Source organism: Neovison vison, chromosome 4 (genome assembly GCF_020171115.1).
Source record: "Neovison vison isolate M4711 chromosome 4, ASM_NN_V1, whole genome shotgun sequence".
Taxonomy (NCBI): domain Eukaryota; kingdom Metazoa; phylum Chordata; class Mammalia; order Carnivora; family Mustelidae; genus Neogale; species Neogale vison.
In genome coordinates, this window is record NC_058094.1 from 144,990,934 (window position 1) to 145,014,312 (window position 23,379).

The 23,379-nt window shown below is 37.3% G+C and overlaps 1 protein-coding gene across 3 annotated transcripts in view; it reads left to right on the forward strand.

Moving 5' to 3' along the window:
* Window positions 1-23,379, forward strand: part of RELN (reelin) — a 511,932-nt gene that overhangs the window by 352,201 nt on the left and 136,352 nt on the right. For all 3 annotated transcript variants that reach the window (XM_044245854.1, XM_044245853.1, XM_044245852.1), the window contains exon 20: window positions 2,728-2,964. In XM_044245854.1, coding sequence (XP_044101789.1) covers window positions 2,728-2,964 — 237 coding nt within the window. The remainder of the gene's footprint in view (window positions 1-2,727; window positions 2,965-23,379) is intronic.

Here is a 23,379-nt window from a genome sequence, read left to right on the forward strand (position 1 = left end):
TTATTCTAGATTTTTCTTAATTATAGGGCTTCTTTTTTTTTTTTTAGATTTTATTTATTTATTTATTTGACAGATAGAAATCACAAGTAGGCAGAGAGGCAGGCAGAGAGAGACAGGAGGAGGAAGCAGTCTTCCTGCTGAGCAGAGAGCCCGATGTGAGGCTCAGTCCCAGGACCCTGAGATCATGACCTGAGCCGAAGGCAGAGGCATTAACCCACTGAGCCACGCAGGCGTAGGGCTTGTTTCTTATTCTAAAATTATTATAAAGCCTATTTTTATTTTAGTTTTGCTTTGATTATTGTCTGTGATGGCAAGACATGTCTGAGGTTAGTATCTGCCCCAAAAGGAAGATCGATAACAGAAAGTTGACCCAGGTTAGGAATATTCGGATCAGATGGTTCCACGGCCATCCTGACCAGCAGCTGCAGTTTGCACAGAGCCATGGAAGCAGAGATTCCCACCCTACCTCAGATATGAAGTGAATGTCAAGGTCACGGGCTCTATAGCCATCCCTCCTAGATCCAGCTCTGGGCACTGGCACCTAAAAGCCGCTTAGCAATTGGGAGAACATTTGATCTTTCTGAGCCTCAGTATTCAGATTTCTATTCAGGTTTATGAACAATATGTACTTCATTTATGCAGCAAGAATTTGATGAGTTTTTGTTGTGTCACAGATACTGTTCTAGGTACTAAGATATAATATGAAAAACCAGAAAATGTCTCTGACTTTTGCCATAGGGCTATTATCCCAACTTCACAGACACAGAAGTTGAGTACCTTCCTTGCAGCTGCAAACTTATTAACTACTAGTTAAGATGAACTACTAGCTAATAAAATTTATTAACTACTAGTTAATAAGTCAGTGAGAGTGGGGATTTTAATCTAAGAGTCTGATTACAGACCCCATAGTCTTAATGTCTCTGCCAAGGAACATACTGGTCATTTCAATATCTGTTATCACACACACACACATATATATATGTGCTAAAATAAAGGAAATGAAGGAAAATAACCTTTGAAGTTGCCTGAGAAATTCTACTTTTCAGTTGTTATTTTAAAATTATATTTATTTTCATCAGAGAGAATAGTAACTGCTTCTAAAATTATTAATATGAGGGAAGATTATAATTTTCTAGTAACGTGATGGTCAAATTAAATTATTAATGTATGTTTTCATTATTGAGCCAGTTTAAATATAGTTCAGTTATTTTATTTCTTTACATATTTGGTATGTTTTAATATAAATAAACATACTTATTTGATTATTTAGTAAATACCTAGGAATTAGAGTGAAAATTATTAAAATACTCAAATTAACTAAACTTTACTCCTCTAATAAATTCACATTGGTAAAAAAATGAACAGACTTAAAGTATTTAAGACCATAAGTATTTAAAGGTATTTAAAAACCATAAATGTTATGGCTATGTCTTTTTTTTTTTTTTTAAAGATTTTTATTTATTTATTTGTCAGAGAGAGAGGGAGAGAGAGTGAGCACAGGCAGGCAGAGAGAGAAGCAGGCTCCCTGCCGAGCAAGGAGCCCGATGTGGGACTCGATCCCAGGACGCTGGGATCATGACCTGAGCCGAAGGCAGCTGCTTAACCAACTGAGCCACCCAGGCGTCCCTGGCTATGTCTTTTTAATTTAAGCATTGTTTTAAAATTTATATTTCTGTATTTGAATATTGACTTTCGATTATTTAAAAAGTATGTTTTCTCACATTGCAAAAAACTTCTACCAGTTTTTTACTGGTAGTTTGTGTACTTAATAGTGATGAAAATCATGTTATTCTAACCCACATTTCCATATAAAAATTATTTAAAGAGAAAACAGATATTATTTTTCAATAACTGAGTATTTAAAATTACATTTCCAAGATGTGATTTGACATTTTTTATGCAGTAACTATGAGTAAATATAATACAAATGTGAAAATCAATCTAATTTCTAATTAAATCCCACCATAGACGTTGAAGTTTATAAATAATTTGTTTCTAAGTTATCCAACTAGTCACCTGTCTTAGGGAGCTTTCCTTTGCTCACTGAGAAAAAGACTTGGTCCCTTTAGCGTGTGTTTACTGAGAACACCTCTCCTGGTGCTTAATTGTACACTGATGGAGACAAATGTTCCATTTGCCATTTGCTTCATATCTCACCTTGTGTATGGATGTGAGCAGCATGGTCCTGTGATTTATGGAGCTCTCAAGCAGATGTCGTTGCAGTGGCAATTAATGTATGGTTCCTGCTGCTGTGTACAGTAATTGCTCCTGGAAATTAGATATTATTCTTAATTTTCTTCCCCATTTGTCACATCCAGGTTTGTTGTCATAGCCACCGTGACACAGCAAGTCCCCTCATACACTGGGCTAGACTCACAGGAGTTAGGAAGTGCCCCAGTTCCAACTAGCCTCAGACTGTAATATATGGACCAAGATGCCCGTGATCCTTTTTCGGACGAAGACAAATCCTGCTACTTTGACAACTAGGTTTTATTGAGTTAGCTTTTCTGAAAGCAGATGAGTGAAAGCACTCACATTTTTGGATGTGTTTAGAGGAATTTGTTTGAGTCAGACGAGAAATTGGGAATCTCAGAAGAATGTGGATAATAGAAGAAGAACTATTTTTTTAAAATGCTGTGCCACAGGGTAAAAAATACTCTGCTATGAATGTTTGTGTTTTAAGATATCAAAGTAATCAGAACTTTTACTTTTGTTTTTTTTCTTCAGAATAATCTCTGTAGAGTTGCCAGATGATGCAAGACAGTTTGGAATTCAGTTCAGATGGTGGCAACCGTATCATTCTTCCCAGGGAGAAGACGTGTGGGCCATTGATGAGATTATCATGACATCTGTCCTTTTCAACAGCATTAGCCTTGACTTTACCAATCTTGTGGAGGTTACTCAATCTCTGGGATTCTACCTTGGAAATGTTCAGCCATACTGTGGCCATGACTGGACACTTTGGTAAGAATTTCATCTCTATTATTATTATAATTTGCATTGAGGGTTGGAACATAAGAATGATCTTCTAATCCACCCAGCACTTAGTCATTTGCTGACAAATATTTACTGAATACGAACCATTTCAAAAGTCATTATTATGTCTGCAAGTAAGGTATCTTGGGAAGGAGGACTGAAAGCAAAATACTGATAGATTTAAATAAGTATAAATTTCACCATAGTTATTAATCTCAAATTTTTATTTCCCACTGTGATATATAAAAACCCTCTTCCAAAAGTGTTAGTAACTAAAGTGACTAACACATTGTCCCTTCCTGGAGACCCACCATGACCATGTTGAAATGTGAGATCACTCTTATGACTATTTTAATAAAATTTGTCATAACTAGTTCTATTTTCATGCTATCTTGCATAAAGCCCAGGAAGTTTTTTCATCCCTTATTTATTGATGAGGATCTCCTTTCAAACTCATCATATCGGGCAATACTGGACCACTCACCCATACAGTTAATGTTGTTGGGGTTTCAAGGGTATGGACTATCCTAGTCAACATATTTTCCATCTTAGATTTATCATCAAATGCAAACTTAATTATACATTAAATGGTAAATAAATATAATAAATAGTAAATAAATAATTGAAGACCATGATTAAGACTTTAAGAACATCCGCAGAATGATGTTCAGTGATTAACTGGCATCAGGAGGTGGATACGTTGGGTAGGAAGGAGGAGGAGGCTATGCCCAGGGAATTCAGATGGTGGATGTGATAAATTCCACTGATGAGAACGTAGCAGTAAAAAGAAATTCCAGCCACATGAAGATCTGAAAGAAGACCATTTCAACCGCAGGAAAATCTGCAGTATAAAACTCCAGAAGGGAGACTGACCATGGCATATTCTAGGACCAGGAAGCCCAGCAAGGGAGGGAGTGGGTATCAGGAACAGAAGCCAAGAGTAGTGTAGAGGCCAGACCACATAGGACTTCTAGGCCCAGTGACTCTAGATTAAAACTCAGGTCTGCATCATTCCAAAACGCACAGCCTTCAGCAGTGTACATACTGTCCCTCTCTGAGTTCCTCTAGGGCTTTAAACATGATTGAGGAATAATTTTCTCAGAGAGTTTTACTTTCTATGGAGTCATGGTCAGACCAATTTAATTTCTCCCGACGAATCTCACCGAAAGCTATTCACTGCAGTGGTCTCCAGAGAACATACCATAAATGACCCATCAGTGGCCTTATCATAATTAGAGGCAAATTTTACACATCATTGCACAGAAAATTACTTTTGATGGGAATGATGCATGGACATCACATCGCACACACAGCAGGCTAACAGTCTAGCGTCAAAATGACAGCTAATGGAATGGAAGTATGGCCGGTCACTTTTGCTGCAAGCACTGTTGAACTAGATAGAATGAAATTTCTGTATGGGAGAGTGTAAAAGGTTATATTGTGTGATTTTTATTTGATAGCCTCAGATGCTTGTTTTTATGGACATTCGTTCTTAGTCCTCGAGCCTTCAAAGACAAAGGGGTGAGCTGAAGTAAGAAGATGCAAAGATGTAAACCAAAATGAGATTTGTTAGATTTATATGCTTCTGAAAATTTAAACTGACCTGAATTAACAGTAACACAAATCAGTCATATATCATAAGCCATATCCCCGAAGATTTGTATAGTAGGTTTTTTCCCCCAGCACTGTTAATGCAACAAAGAGTCATATCATGAATGCAAGTCCTGTATCATGTTTATTTTCATAAATAGTTAACATCTGCTCAAATAAACTCCAAAGTTGCTGAGCATTTTAATTTAACACTTGGGTTGAATGCATGATAACAGCAGTTTAATTTGTGTGCTTTGATCAAAACCCTAAGAACAATATCCTTTCACATGAGTCTGATGAATATTCTTAACCCACCACTGCTTTAATTGGTGGAGATACATTTACTTTGTGAAAATACAATCACAGTAATTATAGAAAACCATAAGAAAATATAAATAATTGTACAATCCCCATGGGCACCTTAAGCAGCCCCGTGGGAGTTTTATTAACAACCACGTGTGAGCAATCAGATTTGACTTTCTGATCTCCTCGGAAACGAAAAGGAGTTGTCTTGGTTATGAAACAACAGAGTATACTCTGGCAGTGATAATGAGACTAGAGAAATACATTAACCACTTTAATAAGGACATGAAAAATTCTCGCTGCTCATTAAAATGAAACAACATGGAAGATCTCAAACTGTTCCCATTTTCTTAGCCAGTGAGTCAGAATAAAACCCCTTTTAATGACACTGTTTTCTCTCTGCTGCTGTTGAGGAATATATTGTTCAAGTTCAATGAGAACTCACTTCGGATATGTTTTTCAGAAATACTTGTTACAGTACTGAAATTCAAGTGGTGGTATTACAAACTATTTATCCTAACTACCTAGTCCAAGATGAGTTGTTATTTTTTTTTTTTTACTTAAAACCTTTGAAGCATATTATCTTATTAAACATTCTTTGAACATGTTCAAGTATGTCCCCTCTGCCCTTCAATGACCTCGTTCCTCTCGGGGGAAATTTTGAAATGTATACATGTTCTCTACAAATGGCTGGTGTTAAATTAATTATTGTTGGCCTTTCCCAGCTGTGAGTTCATTTGGTTCTCGTTTTCTAACTCATGACTTTCCATGTGCATGGATTGTGGCTGCTGAGTGTTCTCCAGGGAGAACTTGGACAATTGCTTTTTCATTAGAAGAATTAGAGTCAATATGCTATAAATCACTTTACAGTGTGTCATCATAGAGCACTTTTTTCCACAGAGAGATTAATTGCTGTTAATTATTTGTAGTACTTTCTTTCTTCCATGCATAGTATCTGAATCACAACCTTTATCTGCTTTATGTTCTAAAAATAGCCTTTAAAACTTCCTTTATATATTTTAAGATCACTAAGGGAATAATTTTAGTTGAGGTTTATTAAAGATTATCTGACTAATACTATTAGTGATAACACTAATACTAATTAGGGATAAGACTAATACTATTAGTGATAACACTAAGGGACATTGACATTCGTCTGTCTTATAGACTAGTGAGGTATACAGGTGGTAAGGACTGTGCTGTCTATATATATAAGATTGTGATTTCAAAATGTATATAACTGTGAGGGATGGTTGTTATAGCATGTTAGAATTGGCATTTGGTTTTAGTAGCAGACATAAGGAGTTTTCCAGACAAGCAAAAGCTGAAGGAGTTCAGGGCACCTGCCTGGCTCAGTCAGTAGAGCAAGTAACTCTTGATCTCAGGGTCATGAGTTCAAATGCCATGTTAGGTGTGGAGCCTACTTTTAAAAAAAGAAAAGAAAAGGCTGAAGGAACTCAGCACTGCTAGGCAGGCCTTACAAGAAGTGTTATAGGGAACTTTGAAAGCTGAAACAGTAGGGCACTAACTAGTAACAGAAAAACATTTGAAAGTATAAACCTCCTGGCAAATGTAGATATATGGTTAAATTCAGAATACCAATGTTGTAATGATGGAAGCTAAATTACTTATAAATTTAGTGTGAAGATTAAAAGACAGAAGTAGTAAAAATAACTCTAATTACAATAATTTGTTAATGGATACACAAGATAAAAAGATATAAATTATAACATCAAAAACATAAAATGTGGGTAAAAATGTGGAACTTTATAGTACCCATTCAAACTTGAGTTATCAGCTTCAAATAGACTGTTACAAATATAAGGTATTTTATATAAGCCTACAGTGCCAACAAAGCAAAAACCTATAGTACATATACAAAAGATAAAGGGAAAGGAATCTAAGCATACCGCTACAGAAAATTATCAAATCACAAAGGAAAAGAGCAAGCGAAACAACAAGTGAATTAAAAACAGCCAAAAACCAATTAACAAACAGCAATAGTTAGTTCATACCTATCAATAGTCACCTTAAATGTAAATGGACTAAATGCTCCAATCAAATGGCATCGAGTGGCTGAATGAATAAAAAAAAAAAAAATAAGACCCAAATACATGCTGCCTACGAGAGACTCAGCTTTGCTTTAAGACCACATAGAGGTTGAAAGTGAAAGGATGGAAAAGATACTCCATACAGTTGGAAGCCAGAAGAAAGCAGCGTTAATTAAGCTTATATCAGACAAAATGCACTTTAGGGAAAAAGCGTAATAAGAGACAAGAAGATCACTATATAATTAAAGGAGTCAATCCAACAAATGGATACAACACTATGCCCAACATAGGAGGTCCCAAATATATAAAGCAAAAAGTAACAGACCTGAAGGAAGAAATAGACAACAATGCAATAATAATAGACTTCAGTAACCCACTTTCGATAATGGATAGAGCATCCAGACAGAATATCAGTAAGAAAACATTGAACTTAAAAGTCACATTAGGGGGCGCCTGGGTGGCTCAGTGGGTTAAGCCGCTGCCTTCGGCTCAGGTCATGATCCCAGGATCCTGGGATCGAGTCCCACATCGGGCTCTCTGCTGAGCGGAGAGCCTGCTTTCCTCTCTCTCTCTCTCTCTCTCTGCCTGCCTCTCTGCCTACTTGTGATCTCTCTCTGTCAAATAAATAAGTAAAATCTTTAAAAAAAAAAAAAAGTCACATTAGACTAGAAGGACTTAACAGATATTTACAGGACATTCTATCCCATGCAAAGAATACATATTCTTATCAAGCACACATGAAATGTTCTTCAGAATAGATAATATGCTAAGACACAAAACAGGTCTTTAAATTTTTAAGATGACTGAAATCTTATCAAGCAACTTTTTAAAATCTACCAGAATGGTATGACATTAGAAATCAACTACAAGGAGAAAATTTTAAATTTCATAAATGTGGAGATTAGACAATCAATGCATCAAGAAAGTCAAAAGAAAAATCAAAAAATAATTTGAGACAAATGAAAATGGAAGTAGAGCATACCAAAATGTATGGGATGCAGTAAAAAGAAGTTTCATAACAACAAATGCCTACATTAAGAAACAAGAGGAGCGCCTGGGTGGCTCAGTGGGTTAAGCCTCTGCCTTCAGCTCAGGTCATGATACCAGGGTCCTGGGATCGAACCCTGCATCGGGCTCTCTGCTCAGCAGGGAGCCTGCTTCCCCCTACCCCCACCTGCCTCTCTGCCTACCTGTGATCTCTGTCAAATAAATAAAATCTTTAAAAAAAAAAAAAACAGTTGTGTTAGTTAAACAAAAAAAAAGAAAGATCTCAAATAAACAACCTAACTTATACTTCAAAGAAGTAGATAAAAAAGAAAAACTAAGCCCAAAGTTAGCAGAATGAAGGAAATAACAATCAGAGCAGAAATAAATGAAATAGATATTAAAAAGTAGAAAGGTCAATTAATGAAAGAGTGAGGGTTTTTTTTTTCAGATTTTATTTATTTGAGAGCATGACCGAGGGGAGAGGGAAAAGGGATAGGCAGATTCCCTGCTAAGCAGGGAGCCCAATGCAGGGTCCTGGGGTCATGACCTGAGCCAAAGGCAGACCTTTAACTGACTGAGATTAACTGACTGAGCCACCGAGGTACCTCATAAGAGTGGATTGTTGTAATAAAAAAGATGGGCAAATCTTTAGCTAGGCTAAATATAAATATAAATAAATAATAATAAATAAATAAGACTCAAAATCAGAAATGAAAGGAAGTTAGACCTGATACCACAGAAATACAACGGATTGTAAGAGAACTGCGAACAATTATATACCAATAAATTAGACAACCCAGAAGAAATGGGTAAATTCCTAGAAACATACAGCCTACCAAAACTAAATCTTCAACATAATATTAGCAAACTGAATTCAACAATACATTAAAAGGATCGAACATCATGATTATGTGAGATTTATTCCAAGGATGTAAGGTTGATTCCACATGTGCAAATCAATCAGTGTGATATACCACAAACAAAATTAAGGATGAAATCATGACCATCTCAATAGATACAAAAAAAGCATTTGGCAAAATTCAGCAGGCTTTATGATAAAAACTCTCAGCAAATTGGGTATATATGGAGTATACCACAACATAATAAAGGTCACATATGTAAAGCCCACAGCTGATATCATACTTAATGGTGAGAGCTGAAACTTTTCCTCTAATATCAGTAACCAGACAAGGATGCCCACCCCACCTTCATGAACCATAGTACTAGAAGTCCTGGTGGGAGCAATTAAGCAATAAAAAGAAATAAAAGTCTCTAAATCAGAAAGGAAGTGAAATGGTCTCTATTTACAGGTGACATGATATATATAAAAAACTTTAAAGCCTTCACCAATAAACTGTAAGAACTGCTAATCAAATTCAGTAACAATGCAGGATATAAAATCAATATAGAAAAAAATCAAATATTTATACATTAAAAATGAACTATCAGAAAAAGAAGTTAAGAAAACAGTCCCATTGACAATTACATCAAAAGAACAAAATACCTAGGAACAAATTTAACTAAGGAGGTGAAAGACCTATACATTGAAATCAATAAGACAGTGATGAAAGAAATTGTAGAAGACACAAAGGGGGACCTGGCTGACTCAGTCGATTAAGCATCTACCTTCAGCTCAGGTCATGATATCAAGGGTCCTGGGATCAAGCCCCACATGGGGCTCCCTTCTCAGTGGGGAGCCTGCTTCTCCCTCTCCTCTCTGCTTGTGCTCTCTCTATCACTATCTGTCTCTGTCTCTCAAATAAATAAATAAAATCTTTTTTTTTAAAGATTTTATTTATTTATTTGACAGAGAGAGATCACAAGCAGGCAGAGAGAGAGGAGAAAGCAGGCTCCCTGCTGAGCAGAAAGCCCGAAGCGGGGCTCGATCCCAGGACCCCGAGATCATGACCTGAGCCGAAGGCAGCGGCTTAACCACTGAGCCACCCAGGCGCCCCAATAAATAAAATCTTTTAAAAGACACAAATACAAAGATATTCTATGTTCATGGATAGAAATAATTAATATTTAAATGCTCATTTAGTTGCTACTCAAAGCAATCTACAGACTTAATGCAATCCCAGTTGAAATTCCAAAAGCATTTTGAATTTCACGGAACAAACAATCCTAAAATTTTTATGGAACCACAAAAGACCCAAAAAGCAATATAAGCAGGAGAATCAATCTGAGCAATCTCAGTCATGAGAAGGAAGAACAAAACCGTAAGCATTACACTTCCTGGTTTCAAACTACCTCACAAAGGTATAGTAATCAAAACAGTATGGTATTAGCATGAAAACAGAGACATAGATCTACAAAGAACAGAATTGAGAATTTAGAAATAAATGTCAAGAATGTCAGTTCATTTTTTACAAAAGAGCCAATATTGTACAATGAGGAAAGGACAGTTTCTTCAGTAAATGGTATTTGGAAAACTGAACAGCCACATGCAAAAGAATGAAACTGGGCCACTATCTTATGCCATACAGAAAGGTTTATTCAAAATATGAATCAAAACTCAAACATAAAACCTGAAACCATAAAGCTCCTAGAAGAAAACATAGATGGTAAGCATCTTGACCTACAGTGATTTGGGGGGGAATATAATACCAATCAAAGGCAACAAAAGCAAAAATCAACAGGTCAGACCACATTAAACTAAAAAGTTTCTTGATAGCAAAGAAAACCATTAAGAAAATGGAAAGCATCTATGAAATGCAGGGAAATAATTGCAAGTCACATATCCAATAGGGAGTTAATATCCAAAATGAATAAAGAACACGTAGCACTCAATGGCAAAAACAAACAAATAATCTGATCAAAAATAGGCAGAAGGGGCACCTGGGTGGCTCAGTGGGTTAAAGCCTCTGCCTTCAGCTCAGGTCATGATCCCAGGGTCCTGGAATCGAGTCCTACATCGGGCTCTCTGCTCAGCAGGGAGCCTGCTTCTCTTCCTCTCTCTCTGCCTGCCTCTCTGCCTACTTGTGATCTCTCTGTCAAATAAATAAATAAATAATCTTTTAAAAAAAATAGGCAGAAGATGTAAGTAGATCTTTTCTAAGGAATACATGGAAATGGTCAATGGATTTGAAAAGGTGCACAGAATTACTAATCATCAGAGAAATGCTAATGAAAACTACGATGAGATATTACTTCACACCTGTTTGAATAGCTGTTATCAAAAAGACAAAAAATAACAAGTATTGGTGGGGATGTGGAGAAAAGGGAACCCTCATGCACTGTTGGTGGAAATGTAAATTGGCACAGCCACATTGAAAAACAATATGGATATTCTTCAAAAAATTAAAAATAGAACTACCATGTGATCCAGTAATTCCACTCCTGAGAATATATATGAAGGAAATGAAGTCATTATCTTGAAAAGATGTATGTTTATATATGTTCTCATGTTCTTGGCAGCATTATTTACAGTAGCCAAGACATGGAAACAACTTAAGTGTCCATCCATGGATGAGTGGATAAAGAAAATGTGATATATATGTACAATAGTATGTTTTCAACCATAAAAAGGAAGAAAATCCTATCATTCACAATAACTTGGGTTGACACTGAAAAAAAAACAAACTCATAGATATAGAGAACAGATTGATAGTTGCTAGAGGTAGGAGGTAGGGAGTGGATGTAATGGGTGAAGGTGGTCAAAAGGCACAAACTTTCAGTTATAAGATAAATAAGTTATGGGAGTATAATGTACAGCATGAAGACCGTGGTTGGACTGCACAGGCATACCTCAGACATTGCAAGTTCAGCTCCAGACCACCCCAATATAGCAAATACCGGGAAAAGGCGAGTCACATGAATTTTTTGGTGTCCAAGTGCCTGAAAAGTTAGGTTTACACTATGCTGTAGTATATTAAGTGCACAATAGCCCTGTGTCTAGAAAACAATGTACTTACCTTAATTAAAAAGTATTTTATTGCTAAAAAAATTTTATTGCTAAAATATGCTAAGCAGCATCTGAGCTTTCTCTCAATCATTATTACTGATCACAGATTACTACAACAAATATATTAATAATAATTAAGTTTGAAATATTGCAAGAGTTACCAAAATGTAACACAGAGACACCAAATGAGCAAATGCCAATAGAACTTCCCTCGACACAGGGTTACCACAGACCTTCAGTCTGTAAAACAAACAAACAAAAAACCACATGTCTGTGAAGTACAGTAAAGCAAAACACAATAAAACAAGGTATGCTTATGTTGTGTGTTTGAAAGTTGCTAAGAGAATAGATCTTAAAAGTTCTCATCACAAGAAAAAAATATTTGTAGCTAGGTGAAGTGACTGGATGTTGACTCAACTTACTGTAATCATTTCACTATGTATACATATATCAAGTCATTATGTTGTGTACCTAAAACTAATATCATAGTATATGTCAATTATATCTCAATAAAACTGGAAAATATTAAAATTTTTAAAAATGGAAAAATAAGAAAAGCTATAGCTTTTATCTTTAGTGGTGCTAATTTAGAAATAGAAAAGCAAATTTAATTAAAAGACTTATTAGAGATCAATGAGATGTATAAATGTTGAAAGGCTTCCTAGGTACTTTGACGGGTGTTAAAATAGAATTTAGTCATTCCTTGTTATGTGTAATTTTGTTGTTTACACAGTAGCACTTGTCATGTTAAGGTTGGTTTTTAGAAGGAAATTTTTTAAGGTTTGTCATGAAAGTGCAGAGAAAATAAAAGAGCAACATGCAAAATTGAAATGAGCTGTGAATGACAACAGGCTGGAGAAAATGGGGTAACATTATGTGGTATTTAGTGTTGTGATGGGAGGATTTGGGAAGCCTCGTTTTTCACACCAGCCACTGGGGATGTAGGAAAATAGAGGTGTAAAAGGGGGAGAACAGCCTAAGTGTGGGTGTCCCATGTAGTGAAATCCTCACATTGAAAAAGCCTAATTTTTTTATGTGTCTTATTAGCGTTCAGTTTAAAAAGATTTCCACCTGCAGTATGCCAAGACATAGAAGTTCTTAAAGAAGTTACCCTCTAGGGATTGGTCTTGGTTTAGAACTTGTGGGGCCTTGGTATTTTTGTGGTGGTGGTGGTTGTTAAGCGGTATAAGAATTCACAATCTTGGGGCACCTGGGTGGCTCCGCAGGTTAAGCATCCCACCTTCAGCTCAGGTCATGATCCCAGGATCCTGGGCTCGAGACCCTCTCGGGCTCTCTGCCCAGTGGCGAGTTTCCTTCTCCCTCTGCCCCTTCCCCCACTCTTGCATGTACACACCCACACTCACTCTCTTTTTCTCTCTGTGTCCAATAAATAAGTAAAATCTTCAAAAAGAAAAGAATTCATGGTCTTGGTCAAGGGCTGGTAATAGTGTGTCACTTCCTTGTCCCTCACAAAAAAATGGTTCTTGGCGAGGTTCAGAGTAGTCAAGGTTCTGAAGTTGCAAATCCTCAGTTTTAGCAATGCCACCAGCTGCTTCTATCAGAAGGCATAGTCAAGTCTTTTCATTAGGATTTTTTTTCCAGTGAACATCTACCCATCTCTCATGTAGAAATTTTGTCAGTTTAAATAGTTTATTAGTAAGCCTACAGTATTCTTGGAGTTATTTTTTGCAGGGACTCTTAAAAAAGAGCAGTAAATCAATTTAAATTGTGCTGCTCAAGGAAGCCAGTTGGGGTGAGGTGGCTCCCAAGGGCCACTTCAACTGCCATTTCCTGGTGAGTGATCATTCTAGGAAGCTTAGTGGATAGATGAGGTAAATATATTGAGTGACAAACTGAAAAGTCATTTACTGTTGTTTTCAACAACTATTTAAAGTACCCAAGCGTATCAGGGCCTCTCTAGAATTGGTAATATAATTGAGTATTCCCCTAAATAGGTTTACAAATGACTTCCTAAAAGAGAGTCTATTTATTAGGCTTTTTCAACATGAGGATTTTGTTATGTGAGATTTTTCATTCATTGATAGACTAATTTATACATTTGACTATTTATTGATTGCACTTTGGCACTATTTGTACTGGAGGTGTCGAGGTCGGTATTAGAGATGAAGATAGAAAAGTCTGTTGTTTGCAGAGCTTCTAAAGGGGAATAACACCAGCAGCCATTAAACAAATTCATAATAATATTTCAGAAAGTGGCTTAGCACTATGAGGACAAATGAATGGAGTGTTAGGTAGCATTAGTGGAGAGTGAAATGATTTTAGGTAAGATAGTCAGGAAAACATAAGTACAGAGACCAGAATAATGAGAGACAATGATATATAAAGTGTACAAGGAAAGCCTCATAGGTAGAGAGGCTAGCAAGAGCAAAGGCCCTGAGGCAGATAAGAAATTAGATTATATTAGAACCTTGTATTTATTTATTTTTAGAGAAGTGGGGAGGTGTAGAGGGAGAAGGAGAAGGAAAGAGAATCTTAAGCAGGCTCCACACTCAGAGCAGACCCTGACGTGGGGCTCAATCTTATACGCTGAGATGATGCCCTGTGCCAAAATCAAGAGTCAGATGCTTAACCGACTGAGCCACGCAAGTGTTCCTAGGAGCTTATAGAGCAACATAAAGATTTTAGAATTTATTCTAAGTTTTATGGGAATCCAATAAGTAGTTTTTAGCAGAGGAGTGATTATTTTAAAAATAATTATGGCTGCTTTTTGATAGATGGTAGAGGGTAATAGGAGAAGCAGTAGAAGGAGCTCAGCTCGGAGGCTGATGGTGTCATTTGATATGCTTATAATGGTGTTAGGAACAGAATGATGCAGTGGAAAATGGACCACTTGAAGATATTGAAGATACTGAAGACTTAGGACCTGCCAAAGAAATGGATAAAATGGCTGTGTTTCAACACTCATGTCCTATTGTTGTCCATACAGTTGACTTATTTTTAAAAAAGATTTTATTTATTTATTTGACAGACAGGGATCACAAGTAGGCAGAGAGGCAGGCAGTGAGAGAGAAGGAAGGAGGCTCCCCGCTGAGCAGAGAGCCTGAAGCAGGGCTCGATTCCAGGACCCTGAGATTATGACCTGAGCCAAAGGCAGAGGTTCAACCCACTGAGCCACCCAGGTGCCCTCACATAGTTAACTTTAAAGTCATTTATTTCTCCAAAGTTAGATTTCCCTAAAAATCTCCATTTGGACTAAGTAGCCAAGTGAGTCTTTGGAAGACAATACACCACTAGACAAATTAATAAGAGAATTCTACATTTGATGATTTAGATTCATAGTATGTGTGGCTTATTGAAACAGAAATTCAGTAGGCTGAGACAATTACTTTCTATGGATGTGATTCACAAGATCTCCAGGTTAGATAGAGTGACCTGTCCCAGTCGGCCTCTCCTGCCTTCCTGCCTTTCACTCAATCCTCCCCAACCATGTTGATTGTCCTTCTCTCTACTCCAACAAGTCAAGCTTTTTCCTCTTCTAGCACCTTTGCATTAGCTCTGCCTCTTCCTAGGAAGTTCTTTCATTAATCATTTTGGGCACATGCCAGGGCCTGCAATCTTTCCAGGGGCCTGGAAAAAGTCCAGGGTCTGGGGAAATGAATGTTGTCTCAAAAATAGGATAAGAAAATTGCAAAAATAGAATTAATAAATTTAAATTAACTATCTACAAGACATAATATATGTTAACTCCATTCATTGCTAAATTTGAATATTCATAAAATTTCATGATACTGAAAGTAATTTTTTGGTCAGATTCCTGAGTATGCTGAGAAATTACAACTAAATGTAAATTATATGCATTTCTACTAGCCAAATAAAATTTAAAAGCAAAATTATAAAAACCATTTGAAAGTTTTTGCAGTAAAAAAAATATATTTAATGGACATGGGTATACTTTAATGTGTTTGCTGTGATGTGTAATGGAGTTTCCAACATTATAATTATCAAGGTCCTTTAAAAGTCTTAACATGGCCCTGCTTGGCTTCTCATAGTTGGAAGGGTAAAAAAAAGAGAATTTCAAAGATTCCTCATGTATTTTTCTCTCTTGCCATGCCCTTGATTACCAGTTTAACAAGAATAAATAAGGAGTGGTCTAGCTATTTAGAAATATGCAAGAACTTAATTAAGTTTTTTTTTAATTTGAGTATGGTTGACACACAGTGTTGGTTTCAGATGTACAACATAGTGATTCAGCTTCTCTGTACGTTCTGGTATTCTCACAAGTATAGCTACTGTCTGTCACCATACAATTCTACTGTAGTATCTTTGACTATATTCACTATGGTGTGCCTTTCATTCCTGTGACTTATTCATTCCATAACATGAAGGCTATATTTCCCATTGCCCTAACGCAGTACCACCTTTTTTGAGGGCAACTTGGCAGGAAATGCTCATTTTTAAAATTTGCTTTGCCCAAGTAATTCTGCCTCTGGGAGTTTATCCTAGGGAAATAATTGGAACAGTACTTGAAGATATATAAGGATGCGTATTATAGAAGCATTGTTTATAATAATGAAAAAGGGAGAAATCTACCAAGAGTTCCATAATTGGAGATAGGCTTTATTCTCAACATTTTTTTCGATATGGAGAGATGTCAATATAATAGGTGTGAGAAAAAAAAAGAGGGGTGCCTGGGTGGCTAGGTCCGTTAAGCAGCTGACTCTTGATTTCAGCTCAGGTCATGACCTCTGGTGGATCATGCCCCACCTCCACTCCCCACTGAATGTGGAGCCTGCCTAAGATTCTCTCTCCTTCTCCCTCTGCCCCTCACCTACTCCTGCTCATGTGTATGCACTCTCTGTCCCTTTCTCAAAAAAAAAGAACAGGTTTATTATTATTTTATAATAATTTTTTAAAAGAAGGAAAAGTGAGTGTTTATGTGTGCATAAACATAAGTCTGGAAGTATGTATGCCAGAATGTTAGCAGTGATCATCTTTAGGTAGTAGAACAATGAATTTTTACTTGAAAAAAAAACTATATAGTCAGATAATTTTTTCTGATAAATTTAAAATTTATGTAATCCACTAAAATAGTAATTTCTGTTTTAAGATAGAATATTATAGAAATAACAAATGAGTTAAAATGCCACTCACTCTAATTCCATAATATCAACAAGACAGTCAACTCCAGCAAATATTTCTTTGATAATTGCAAAAACACAACGAAAAGCAGGATATCAGAGAGGCTTAGGTTCATTTACATGTCCTTTTGTAGATGAATATAACTCTGAATGGTATCAAACCAAAACCAGCTTTGTGTTGCTCTTCTGTTGTGGAAATGGACTTTGCAGAGCTATTCTTTTCTGTGGGGTCTTTAAAAATAGCAGAATATTCCTTAGGTTTCTAAGAAACATAAATATTGGAGCATTATCTTGTCTTATGGTATATTGGTAGTGAGACTTCAGACACACTGTCTAACTTACTAAACTTTTTTTTTTTTTTTTTGAGAGAGAGAGAGTGAGTGCATACATGTTTGTGAGCGAGGGCAGGGCAAGAGAGAGGGAGAGAGAGAAGCCCAAGCAGGCTCCAGGGTCAGATACAGGACTCGATCTCAGGACCCTGAAATCAAGTTGGATACTTAAACAACCGAGCCATCCAGGCACCCAATTACCAAAACTTTCTTAAAGAGATGGGATGAGTTTTTGAAAACGGCTCAGTCCCTGGGTGAATTTGCCTTGAAGAAACATCATGATCTAAGCATTCTCCCCCTTAGGTTGGTTCTGTGTATCTGCTTTTCATATAAAAGAGCCTATGCTGAGTGAAATAAGTCAAGCAGAGAGAGTCAATTATCATATGGTTTCACTTATTTGTGGAGCATAACAAATAGCATGGAGGACAAGAGGCGTTAGAGAGGAGTAGGGAATTTGGGTAAATTGGAAGGGGAGGTGAACCATGAGAGACTATGGACTCTGAAAAACAATCTAAGGGGTTTGAAGTGGCAGGGGGGTGGGAGGTTGGGGTACCAGGTGGTGGGTATTATAGAGGGCACGGCTTGCATGGAGCACTGGGTGTGGTGAAAAAATAATGAATACTGTTTTTCTGAAAATAAATAAATTGGAAAAAAAATTTTTTTAAATAAATAAATAAATTGGAAAAAAAAAAGAGCCTTTTTTATGGAGATGGGAAAGGGCCACTGGGGAAATGCAGGAAGAGTGATTTCTTTAAGTAGGATAACCTCAAAACCTTGTCTGTGTTCATTATAACATGTAAGTAACTGTGGTTTTGTAAAACTTGCCTTCTTCCCAAACTGAGAAGCCCTACGCATGTGCTCATTTTATTCAACATTCTTTAAGTGCCTTTAACAGACATGACAGATTGGAAAGGACATCCAAGCAGAAATCAGAAGGCCTGGTTTCTAGCTTTTTAGTTACTGTACGATTCTGGGGCCAGCAACTCAGCTTCTGGGTTTGTTTGTTTTTTTTTTAATCTCCATTACCCAGTGTTCAGGATCCCTGATGGCCTCCCAAATGGCCTTGATTCAAAGGTCACGTAAGATCTTCTAGCTGTTGGAAAACCATGATGTCCTTCCACAGCACCAGGTGCTTCTGTGAGGGGCCCAGGTTCTGAGTGCTTTAGGGGATGCAGATATGAAATAAGATATGATCTCTCCATGCAGAGAGGCTTCCAGCCTAGTTGGGAAAACAGGTCCTTGGCAATATGTGACATTAACAAGGGAGGAGAAGGCAAAGGAGCCATGCTAAGGACTGTATAGAACCGTGGAGACCTGAGTTACACTGTGGTGTCACCCATTTTACCAGAGGTTACCTTCTCCAAGTGGAAAGAATAATCTACCCCATTCTCTCCTTAAATCTTGTAATTACAGGCAGGAGCTTTTCTACTCTTCCCTTATTTTAGAGGCACTCCTGAAAATCAACATAAATGAAACTAAGCATCCTGATTCCCAGGGCATTCTGTCTCCAGAATTTCTCCACAAAAGGCTGATGTGAACTGTTCTTTTTCTTTTCTCTGATTCTAACAGAGAAGTTCAGCTTCGTTTTTGCCTTTATGAACCTATCTTGACTTACACAAGCAACAAAGAGGAGCAGTTTTATCAATGAAAGGATGGCAGTCTGTGAATTTCTCACCTCTAAAACTCCAGCTGAGTAAGAACATCAGCATATTCAGGAAGGGAAAAGCTGACCTAATATTACCAGCTTTCAGCCAGTCTTGAATAAATCATAAACAACTGAGTGAACCTCTACTATGAATGGTCAAGATTTTCAGGCATAGATGTCTGTACTTTTCTTGTGTTATTTTGCTTCTGAGTAAGGTATCAGGATGGGTGAGGTGAAGGCAAAAACCACTACACTACAGAAACAAGGCAGATGATATGAACAGACAGTTCACCAAAGCAGACGTATAATGTCCAACAGACATGAAAAAATGCTCAACATCACTAGCCATCAGGGAATACAAATCAAAACCCCAATGAGATACCACCTCATACCCATTCAGAATGGTCAAAATTAACATGGCAGGAAACAACAAATGTTGGTGAGGAGGTAGAGAAAGTAGAACCTTCCTATACTGTTGGTGGGAATGTGAGCTGGTACGGCCACTCTGGAAAACAGTATGGAGGTTCCTCAAGAAGTTAAAAATAGAGTAGCCCTAAGACCCAGCAATTGCACTACTGCACATTTGCCCCAAAGATACAAATGTAGTGATCCAGAGGGGTACCTGCACCCCAATGTTTGTAAGCAGCAATGTCCAAAATAGCCAAATTATGGAAAGGGCTAAGTTGTCTATCGACAGATGAATGGATAAAGAAGATGTAGGGTTTTTTTTTTAATTTTATTTTTTCAGTGTTTCAAAATCCATTGTTTATGCATCACAACCAGTGCTCCATGCAATACATGCCCTCCTTAATACCCACCACTAGGCTCACCCAACCCCCACCCCTCTACCCTCCAAAACTCTCAGTTTGTTTCTCAGAGTCCACAGTCTCTCATGGTTTGTCTCCCCCTCCAATTTCCCCCAACTCACTCCTCTCCAACTCCCAGCATCCTCCTGGTTGGTTATTCCTTATGCTCCACAAGTAAGTGAAAGCATATGATATTTGACTCTCGCTGCTTGACTTATTTCATTCAGCATACTCTCTTCCAGTCCCATCCATGTTGATACAAAAGTTAGGTATTCATCCTTTCTGATGGAGGCATAATACTCCATTTTATATATGGACCACATCTTCTTTTTTTTTTTTTTTAAGATTTTATTTATTTTATTTGACAGATAGAGATCACAAGTAGGCAGAGAGGCAGGCAGAGAGAGAGGGAGGAGGAAGCAGGCTCCTTGCTGAGCAGAGAGCCCGATGCGGGGCTCGATCCCAAGACCCTGGGATCACGACCTGAGCCGAAGGCAGAGGCTTTAACCCACTGAGCCACCCAGGCGCCCCTGGACCACATCTTCTTTTCCATTCATCCATTGAAGGGCATCTTGGTTCTTTCCCCACTTTGGCAACTATGGCCATTGCTGCTATGAACATTGAGGTACAGATGGCCCTTCTTTTCACTATATCAGTATCTTTGGGGTAAATACCCAGTAGTGCAATTGCAGGGTCATAGGGTAGCTCTATTTTCAATCTCCTAAGGAATCTCCACACTGTTTTCCAAAGTGGCTGCACCAGTTTGCATTCCCACCAATAGTGTAAGAAGGTTCCCCTTTCTCCACATCCTCTCCAACACTTATTGTTTACTGTCTTGTTGATTTTGGCCATTCTGACTTGTATAAGTTGGTATCTCAATCTCAATGTGGTTTTGATTTGAATCTCCCTGATTGGGGAAAAAAAAAGAGATATAATGTGTGTGTGTGTGTGTGTGTGTAATGGGATATTACTCAGCCTTCGAAGATGATGGATACTTACCATTTACATCAATGCAGATAGAACTGGAGGGTATTATGCTGAGTGAAATAAGTCAGTCAGACAAAGACAGTTATCATATGGTTTCACTCATATGTGGAATATAAGAAACAGGGCAGAGAATCATATGGGAAGGGAGGGAAAACTGAATGGGAAGTCATCAGAGATGAAGAAACTCTTAACTATAAGAAACCCTTAACTATAGGGATGGGGTAACTGGGTGATGGGTATTATAGAAGGCATGTGATGGGATGGGCACTGGGTGTTATATCCAACTGATGAATGATTGAACTCTACATTGAAAATAAAGGTACTATATGTTGGCTAATTGAATTTTGATTTTTATTTAAAAAAGATATCGGGACACATATGATATGGTACCATGAAGTATGACAGGCATTTTGGTTAGAAGGCATTCAGCTCTAATTTACAACAAAATCAAGGAAAGACATAACTGCTGGTGGAACAGATATTTGTGCTAAGGATTTTATTGTCACTATTTAACAGACCTCATTTAGACTCTTGACCTTTTTTTTAAAGATTTTATTTTTAGTAATCTCTGCACCCAATGTGGGGCTCAAACTCACAACCTGAGATCAAGAGACACATGTGGTATCAACCAAGACAGCCAGCCACCTGAGACTCTTATCCTTTTATATCATTTTTATGTTGTTTCTTTCTTGGTGTCTTGGCACTTTAAAAGCTGTTATTGTGAGGGTAGCTCACAGAGGGAATCCTTCTCAGGTTTGAATACTCACTGTCTTCAACTGGGTTCATGGTTGAGTGCAATCATGCAAGAGTTAGGTGCAGGCAGTATTTACAAAACATAGCATTTCTTTCTGTTTCTCCTAGAATTGCAAGGACACTAAACCATCTCTGAAGGGAGGAATTTACAAGGAACTGATTGTGAAAATAATCTTAAATTATTTTCTTAAATTTCAGAAATGGGGGTGCCTGTGTGGCTCAGTGGGTTAAGCCTCTGCCTTCGGCTCAGGTCATGATCCCAGGATCCTGTGGTCGAGCCCCGCATCAGGCTCTCTGCTCAAAGGAGAGCCTGCTTTCCCCTCTCTCTCTGCCTGCCTCTCTGCCTTCTTGTGATCCTTCTTTCTCTGTCAAATAAATACAAAAAAAAAAAAAAGGGCAACGTTTATTTCTCATGGGGAGAAGCAGTCAGGATTTGTTTTTGCAGGGGGCTTTTGTTGTGTTTTTTTTTGGTTTGGGGGGTTTTTTGCTTACTTTAAAGACTGTGGAATTTATATGGGCAAGTTTGTGCTTGTAGAGCTTACTAGTGTTTTTCCTCTATGTTGATTCTTTTATTTTGTAGTATTACTAAAAATTGCGTTCTACAGCTTTGTGTTTGCTAGAATGTGTTCTGTACACTCTGTCACATAGCAACACTCATGAGCGTACATCTCTAACACCAAGTATCATTGCACAGTAACTTAAAGTTAATGATTTTTAAATTAACTATATGTGAAAGTTATTCAAAACTGCAGTGTTTTCTTCTCCATCTTATAGAAATAGGAAGAAAGAGAGATCGTGTATTGGTTGAGAGGTTTTAAATTTGGGTAGAGCTGAGTTCACACCGACTCTCTACCACATACTATCCCCATTTCCCCATTCCCCATCTGTTAAAAAGATATTATTCCTACTTCACAGAGTTACTGTAAGGATGGAACTAAGGACAATAATTGGGTATTGTGCTTAGCACAGTCTAAAGATATGGCCTAAACTCAACAACGTGTGGGCATCTGTATTATTAACAAAAAACAAGTTGTAAGCACCAAATGTTTAAGACCAGCAGTTATAAACATGAATTTCCCTTCTTTTTATTGACCCTTCAGCAAAAGCAGAGTTTGGGGCTCTTAACCATTTTATTCCTCTATTTGTTGTCCAAGTGTAAAAACTTAATTTAAAATTGGTAAAGAGTAATTAGTCACTGTTAGGAAAAAACCTCTTGCATTTTGTGACCTTGAGCCCAAACCTGTGATGATCCTCCATATGGACAATGTTCCATCTTTAAATAACATCTTAATGTCTGCGAGAAGCAAGGCAGAGTAGTTAGTCAGCAAAGGGCAAATATGCCTCAAAGACATCATGGATTTTTGCATCATTCCCTTTATATTGGCTCAGCCCCCTGACAAATAGGAACTACTCCTGATGCGTGGTATTGTCCCTGCTTCACGATAGCAGTACCAAGCATTATGGCAGACAAACTTCAGTGTGGTTAACCCTGGAAATGTTTACACTGACCCTTATTAACCACAGTGACAATGTGTCCATATTTTGATCTCCTCTGATGGATTATAAATTCCTTGAGCAGTTTGCTCTAAAAAAGTAATTGTGCCTGTCTTAAACAGTTTACAATTACATGGACTCAATTGGGATCCAGTAAAATTTTACCAGCTTGAACACAGTCATTAAAACTACATTATGATGTTTTCAGTATTTAATGCCTAAGCATTGAAGACTATTTTAAAAAAAAGAAAGAAAGAAGAAAGAAAAGATGTAAACTATCTAGTTTCGCACCACCAAACAGAGCCACAGCAAACATTCTGGTGAATTTCCTTTATAGATCATTTTGTGGGTTTTTAAAAATGTATTTTCTCATAAGCATGTTAATGTGATTACATTACCTTCATAAATATTTGCAATATGGATAATCTGTCAGGAGGCTATCCCAGTTTTCTTAA